This window comes from Agrilus planipennis, unplaced genomic scaffold (assembly GCF_000699045.2).
Source record: "Agrilus planipennis isolate EAB-ADULT unplaced genomic scaffold, Apla_2.0 scaffold41, whole genome shotgun sequence".
Lineage (NCBI taxonomy): Eukaryota > Metazoa > Arthropoda > Insecta > Coleoptera > Buprestidae > Agrilus > Agrilus planipennis.
The window spans coordinates 212,283-220,506 of NW_020442445.1; the positions used below are offsets into that span (position 1 = coordinate 212,283).

Here is an 8,224-nt window from a genome sequence, read left to right on the forward strand (position 1 = left end):
ACAGCCACCCTAGATATCATGAGTTTAATATTTAAAACAGAGGTTTGAAATTTTGTAGTAAGATAGATACAGCTTTGTTCTAAAGCTTGTCGAAGGATATTTCTTAATTTTTTAATTTCTATTGAAAATACGTGTCCTACAAGAAGCATCAACTTTAAGCACTTGTAAAAGCTTTTAATGACCATGTTATTGGAAACCAAAAACGTACCGAGTTAGTGTGAACCTTTGTCTGTTACCATACAAAAAATTAGATATTTATCTCGCAGCGTTAAATTACAATGTTTAGAATAGAAACTCATGTTTTCGGAAAAATTCGCACTAGGCACGAGCGGTCTATTGCGGTCAATCCCCTTAATAAATGACACCGAATCCTTTTCTGTGTAATCGGTAACGATTGCAACCGCGAATACAGGAACTGGGTTGCAATTTTTTCCCCCGCGAATAAGGAAACTGTGAATAAGGAACGTTTGTTTGTTTGTCTGCTACCTTGAAATTTTGTACACACATTGTCAAGGGTACAGAAAAAGACATAGGGTACTTTTTATCCAGAAAGAAGAATATTGTTCTCGAGGAACAGAAAAAATAATGACATTTGTCAAGTATTTAGTAAAATCTAGTATAATATAATTTGATAAATATATTTTTCAGAATAGGTAATATCTTGCTACATATTATTACTTTACTTATTAATATTGTTATCTCTTAAAAAAAAAGCACAAAACAAGTACCCCTTATGCACCAGCCTCTACCTACTTATACGTTTATTTCGAATTTTTAACTTTCTAGAAGTACATTTAAGAATTCCGAGAAAGTTTTATTAGAAGGCCGATCGAATAGCTTTCCTTTAATTATATACAGGAATATAATCGCATATGTACTGCAATTGCAGTTTATCGCTTTGAAATCACAAGGGAAATACATTAAGTAAAGTCAATTGGAAAGGGCCATCATACATGTATGCATAGTGTGAACTTAGCACCTTGTAATATTTCTCACGCTTACGTCTTGGCATAACTCTACATAGTTACCAACAAAATAGTTTAATAGCACATGACAAATTAAATATTTAACTAGTTCAGTTAAACAATTCAATTGGCAAGTTAGCATCAAAAGATTTCCTGACCGACTGCGCCGTATATTATACTGCGCTATACGCTTACAAGAAGTGTATCTAATTGCAAATTTAATAATAAAAATAATATGGCATTACTTAGCAGAAGAGGTATTAGAAAGAATAGGAGAACAGAGGACTCTATGGAAATCAATAAAAAATAGGCGAGATAGGTTGGTAGGACACCTTCTGAGGCGTGAAGGTCTAGTACGAGAAATATTAGATGCAGAAACAGGAGTTAGGAGGGGAGAGGTGGACCTAGGTTAGATTACTGTTCGCAAATAGTTAAGGGTGTGGGTTGTTCTAGCTTTAGGGAAATGCGAAGTTTAGCTCAGGATAGGAAAGAGTTGAGGTCTTAGGACTGACGACCATATGATGATGACTTAGTAGAACCGACTCCTCGTAAGTTGTTTGTCATTACATAAATCGTTCTTTTTTTTTTAATAAAATTTATTCAATCTGTTGAAATGAGAAGTGTTTAAACGTTGCTAATTTTTTATTGCTAGAAGCAATCATCACCTCATATTTCTTGCGCCGAAAATAGCACAGCTTTTAAAATCTCATCAGTAGAAAATGATAAATAGCTGTCGGAAAGTGTAATAAATAATTTTCTAATAATATTTCCTGTATTGCCAGAGCACTTACATAAATTCGCGGTTTTGGAAACGAAACTCTCCTTCAACGTATTCCCAAAATAAAACCGATTTTAATTCCAAACATCGAGTGCAACATTTATAATCCTAATATGCCTCCAACTGNTCGCGCGATGTGTATAATTTACTCTATACTTTACTTATATTTAGATTCTGTTAAAATGTTAGAAATAGCTTTTGGAATGTCTAGAAATTATTTATATTCAATCAAGCTTCTATCACAATGTCTGTAACTTGGCATGTTTCATTATCGTCCGTCCGCATAAAAAACAACACACATTCTCTGCCACTTTCACATAATTGCACTCTTGTATAGAAATACTGTTGTCAATATAACAAATCTTGAGAAGACCAACAAGATACAAAAAAAGAAGAAAAAAAACATTTACTTGTTGAAAAATTAGCTAACTCGAGTTGAATATGTAAATTATTTCAGTGGAAGTAATTCGAAAACGGGCTCAAAAGCGAGCAAATGCAGATCTTGTTACACTGAAACAATTACAATTACTTCGAACTTTTCGGCGTAAAAAGCTTCCGAACGTGTTTGGAAAGACAAACTTAACTTTGTTGTCGCATAATAATAAATGTTTGATGTAGCTAGGTACCTTTATCTTGGATGAAAATATTGCGCTTTTTTTCTAATTTTTCACAAAAAAGGAAGCACCTTACTAGTTTCATGTGTTTTATTGAGTTGATTTTTAATCAGCCTTCTGCAAGTATTTGCAATAAAAGTCGTTTTAAACTGTCTAAACCTGTTAAGAAACCCCCGTCAGGTCCTTGATGCACAACCGATGAACTGGAACAACTGTTTGACTTGGCCGCGAAACTCGTGTGAGCAAAGTCGATCATTCGCAGGTCCACCTGAGGAAGGCTAGGTGATCGAGGTCGTAATGTGCTGCAGGATGGAACTGTCAATAACGAATCCTTCATACGTAACCTTTTCGTTAAGTTACTGCTTGCACCTAAAACCGGCTCGTCATCTTCTTCCTCTAAGTCTCTGTATTGCACGGTTTCTTGTTTGTTCTTTTTTGGCGTCGCAACTTCAAAATCCAACGTGTCTTCGTTTGAACTAGCACCAGCGAATTGTCCCGATAACGAATATTCGTCGCTGCTACTGTTCGAATAGGTTACCCAATTATCGACAGGACTTGACGTCCTTATGGAGGGAATATTGGCGGGGGGATCCATGAACACGGTCTCTTCGGAGACGGGGAAGAATGTGCTTTTGGCACCTCTAGCCGCGGCCTCACCGAAACCTCGATGGTGCGAGTCTTGACTCACTTCATCGTGGCTCAAGTCCGCTGACGAATTACTTGTATCCGCGTCGTAGCAAAATGATATTTCGCCGCTATTATCTTCAGATTCGTGTGTGAAGTCGTCGCAGAAGGTATCGGACGTAGTGACATTCAATCGGGGAATACCGCCATTACCTTCGTAAACTACTAGAAGGGAACTGGAAAAATAAAACATTAGATATAAATACATATTCCCTTACAAAAAAAAAAAATTAAAAACAACCTTTTTTAGTGCCTTATTTGTGTACCCAATTATATAAATAGTACTCTTATGTACGTATTGTATACATATCAGATAACGTTTTACGGCCAAGTGATTAAAAAGGAAAAAAATTGACTACATTATTTGGGTATGACAATATTTTAATCAACCCCATTTTTCTTTCAACAGATAAGTTATCTACAAAATATATATGTTTAAAAAAATCCTTTGTTCCAAGTGCATATTATTTATAGACAAACAAAGTTAATTTGCAACATAAATATGCAGAATATTGTTTAAACCGATAAATATTAAAAGTAGAACATTTTGCCAGTAGAAACCATCGATTTATTTTTGTTCAAAACACGAAAATTGTAATTTATCGATCTTTTACATAACCTACATAATATCAAAATTCAAACTTACCATGAATAAAATCTGTAACTGCTTTGTTTTTCAATAATTTGCCTAAGTTGCTCTAATTTTGCTATTACTTTTCGTATCACTCCAACCCGAAGACCGTATCCATTGTGAAAAAACCTAGAAAGGGCATTTTTGAATCCATCTTCGTTCAGTTCCCTACCCCAATATTTGTCTTTTTTGTAATAATGATCGGAATCGGCTTGGTACACTTGCATGCCACACAAACGCACCCCCAAAGATGCCGAAGTGCTGGCCGCGCACTTGGCCATTTGTTTGCATCTTTTTTCCGCTGATGCATCATCACCATGCTGTCGAGTGCCCATTTTCAAATCGAGTATGCAAGGGTGTGTATAACGGGACGTGATATTTTCTAGCATTAAGAAGTATTGCTTGTTACTATTATCGGATTGAGAGATACTTTTTAATACTTCTTTGGGGTTACCGTTATGGTGGACGCGAATTCTGAAATTAAAAATTTGATTGTAAATACCGTCGGGATTGAAAGAAGAAATAAGGGAACACTGGCAGAAGCATTGCTATACACCGATTGTAATTTTCAATTTTCAAAAAATTAATTACATTAAGAAATTGAAATTCGAAACAATTTAACTATAATGGTCTCACAATAAGTCGTAAGTACTTTTAGGATTGCGTTAATGTAGGATTATATTTTTATCTCTTATCGTATAAAGTGTATATTGGCTAATATAGTGTTAACCAATAATTGCTATATTTAAATTTTACATATCAGTATTAAAAATGCTTTTGACAAAATAAGTACGCCGTTTGCTAATGTGTTAATCAATATATTTATGTTTTTCTAGTTTTTTTTATGGAAATATTACGCATATTCGAGAAATCTACAAAAAATAAACACTCAATCATAAAATAAAAGATTCGTGATCAAGTAGTACTAAAAACACGTTTTTCTCATCGATTTATTTATATAACCAGTTAGCAGATTTTGTTTTAATTTTTCGAATATCATCGTTGAGATTCATAAATAGGGCCGTTATTTCAGTGCTCCCTTAGTTCTTAAACAATGCAAATTAAAGAAAGCCAAAAGATACGCTGATGGCCATCCCAAAAAAAAAATCGATAATGATAGATGGCGATCCTCAATCGGATGATAGCGATGATGAATGGCGATCTTAAATATGTACAGGTACCCGTGGAGATTGGGCGATGTAATGAAAGTACAACATCTGCAACAATCGCTGCATTTTTAAATTTATGTAAAATAATAATATTCTACATCACTACGGGGTCTTTGAAAAAATACTTATAAATAATATAATTATCCGGAAATATTGAACGTAATATGCAAGCTATAAATTTATTCAATTTGTTTGAATGCAGAAGCCAGAACGGTTTTAAAACCTTAGAAAAGTTCGATATATTCCGGTATTGTGGTAGGTTTCATTTTTTTTTTTTTTTTGGCGTTCTGACTTAGGATGTCAGTCATCCTTGGGTAATTATTGGTTTTGGACAATTTCTGTGTTTATTATTTCCGGAAATCGTAGAAACGAAAGAGGTGTGTTCGAAGCAGCGGGTAACTTACTTAATAACTTCTTCCCTTTTCCTTTTTGAGCCGCTTTTGGACCTTGTATCGTCTCTAAAGCTAGGACTGTATCGTTTTTCCAATTTGGCACCACTGCACAGAGTAGCCTGCATGACTCCTGAAACAACGGCCAAAAAAATTAAGTGCCGGGCAACAAAACCAAAAGCGATTATTCGCATAATATAAAGCTAGGTATATGTATGCGTCTATATACATAACCGAAACCGAAATGTTCGGATCGAATTATTTCTAATTATTTTTACTGAACTAACGGCAAATGGCATGAAGGAATGATATCTATATTAAGTAATCAATTTTAATCACATAACTGCAAAAAAATTATTAACGACTAGCGATGAAATTAAACAACAAAAAGGTCATTATTTGTGAATAATAAACCTAAACTCGTGTTGTAAGATCCAAATCAGAAGAATTACTAGAGTATCTTTCATTACGGACAGAATTCGGGCCTTGTATTTCACGATATCTACATCGAAATGGCATTCCAATCATGGATTACGTAAAATATCGGGATTCATTCATTGCATAGATATCCAACGTTAGAATGCTCACCGATTTATCGCAAGTTACAAGTTTCATTTTTGCCCGAGATCAAAAAAAATTCCTTTGGAAAAAGGAACAATTTTTAACATGGATCTTCGGCAAGTGAATATATATATATTAGTTAGCAGAGAGTGGAATTGGGCTGAAAATATCCACCCTTTGCCGTTCGTTAAAATAGAAAAGTGAGCCTTTCCAACCATTTGAAAATAATGGAAGTCGTCCATACCAACCCGGAAATGGACGTGTACGTGTGTTGTCGCTAGAGGACGGAGGCCAGGAGGCATGAACATTGAACAGGCAACGGTCTGTCTGTCTGCGACATTCATTTCGGTCCGGCACACCATGCGGTGGATGTATGTCCTCAATAAAAGAAGTAAATTTTTTTGGAAAAGAATATTAAACATCAACCACGCCATCAGTCATTCAAGGATAAATAATATTGTAATTATATTACATCGACAAGTAAATGCAGGATTGGCACAAAAAACAACCCAAACTTTTTCCTCTCAGTGGCAGTAAATATTGGCAATATTATTGTGTTATTTTCCCTATTAAATACATTAATTTACAACCAAATTATTTTATGCGTCAAATAATTTACTCGTTGTCTCGTTAAAACATCACACTTACCTTAGGTACCTATACTGCCTATTCCCATAGTTGTAATTTTTATGCAAAACCTGCATTTAAATGTAAAAATTGCAATTGTTTTTGTACTTACCTTGACGAAAAAGGTTTTCGTGACTGATAAACAAAAACTTTTCGATATAAATTTTGTTTAGCTGACCGTTTTATGTGCGAAAACCGTTTTATTTTTTCTGTAATTTTTCTAAATAGGTATTATACATTCGAACTTCTTTATTAAAAAATATTGTCGGTATTATAATATTAAACATTAACAATTGGCTGTATTTTATACCTTTTTGAAATAGCATTGCATTAACAGTTGGTTTATGTTTATACAGTTTGTTTACAAATACAAGTGTATATGGTGGATTCTATCTATTTTACACATACAATTGTTTACACAAAAACCTACAGTACATTTCAAAATATTGTCATTCTGTTTAGATAAAATAATAATTAATTTATATGTGTATGTATATACCTACATATGATTGTACCTAATATCCGTAAAACAAGAGAAGTTCGATTGTATTTATTTACTACGCGTTTCTACTTGTGGATATTTTATTGTTTATGTTTGCGTCACAATACGTATTGTTTTTAAGGCAGTAACGGCATTGCCGAAAACCATTACCGGGTTTGGTACATACTTTTAATTGGTATAATAAGGGAATAAAGGTTTCAGCATTCACACAACCCAGTTACGCCGTCAGTTACAAATTAATGTTGTAACAGAAATTGTAACAGAAAAAAATTTAAAGAACTTTATTTTTTTTTTGCTGAACTTGTACAAATCACCTAGATAAAATTCATGGCCGTATAGGTACATATATCTATGCGTTTATCGCATAGACGAACAGGTTTTCTTATTAGTGAAAGTGTTGGTAGAAAATGGCACAAATTTAATGAATTAGTTTATTAAATAAATAAAAAACGACATTAAATAAACATGGAAAAAGAATCTGATGGATTTAATATTAACTACGGCCTAACTCTAGACTAATAAAAAAAAAAACATGCACGAAATGAAAAACAACAAAACAGAGTGGAAGTAATAAATATTATTTAAATAACAAATACAGATGTAGTATCAATTGACTAGATAATAGCGTTATTCGTCTACCAACTTTTACTTGCAAACAGACCTATTGAGAATAATAAAGGCCGGCAGTCGACTTGCACAATAAACCTTACATAAGATTCACAAGATATAAAAGTCTGGTAACAAGTGAAAGTTGTAACTAGGTTATGATAAATTAAATTTCTCACTTATACATTAGAGTCCTCGGTTTCATTTCGCTGAAGGCAAATAATACTCAGCTTACCTTTATATTTAGGTACAAACAATCTGATGTCTTTGTCTTGAATATTTTGGTAAAAGTCTAGCTCCCTAAAGTTTAAAGGCTTGCAAATTGTACTCGGATTCAATACCATCAATCGCGTGTGACCTCCGACCTGCAACAAAAAAAAAATAAAAATTTAGTAAAATCCCTACTTACCAATCATATAAATTGCTATCATCTACCTGCCTATCTTTTGTAGTACTTGGGACCCTTAAATAATTATATGTTTTTATTTTCACTCGTCAGTTACTCGATGACTACGTATTACAAATAAAATTGAACAACATAATTGATTTAAAATGTCACAAATAATTGTGTGGTGTAGTCTTTCATCTTTCATCAATATTATTTAATGAGGGGGCAAGCGTGATCAATTTTAATCGCCTTTTTAGTAATGCATAATCCTAAATAATATACAGTAAAAGCTGTTTATTCGCGGGGTATA

The 8,224-nt window shown here is 33.5% G+C and overlaps 1 protein-coding gene across 4 annotated transcripts in view; it reads right to left on the reverse strand.

Annotated features, from left to right (window-relative positions):
• Positions 1–1,876: 1,876 nt before the first annotated feature.
• The window catches only part of LOC108733596 (inositol hexakisphosphate kinase 1), a 36,000-nt gene continuing 29,652 nt past the window's right edge, over positions 1,877–8,224 (reverse strand). For all 4 annotated transcript variants that reach the window (XM_018464819.1, XM_018464821.1, XM_018464820.1 and 1 more), the window contains exons 3-6: positions 7,762–7,891; positions 5,246–5,363; positions 3,688–4,146; positions 1,877–3,217 (exon numbers count right to left, since the gene is read on the reverse strand). In XM_018464819.1, the coding sequence (XP_018320321.1) occupies positions 2,467–3,217; positions 3,688–4,146; positions 5,246–5,363; positions 7,762–7,891 (1,458 nt within the window). In that variant the 3' untranslated portion in view covers positions 1,877–2,466. The remainder of the gene's footprint in view (positions 3,218–3,687; positions 4,147–5,245; positions 5,364–7,761; positions 7,892–8,224) is intronic.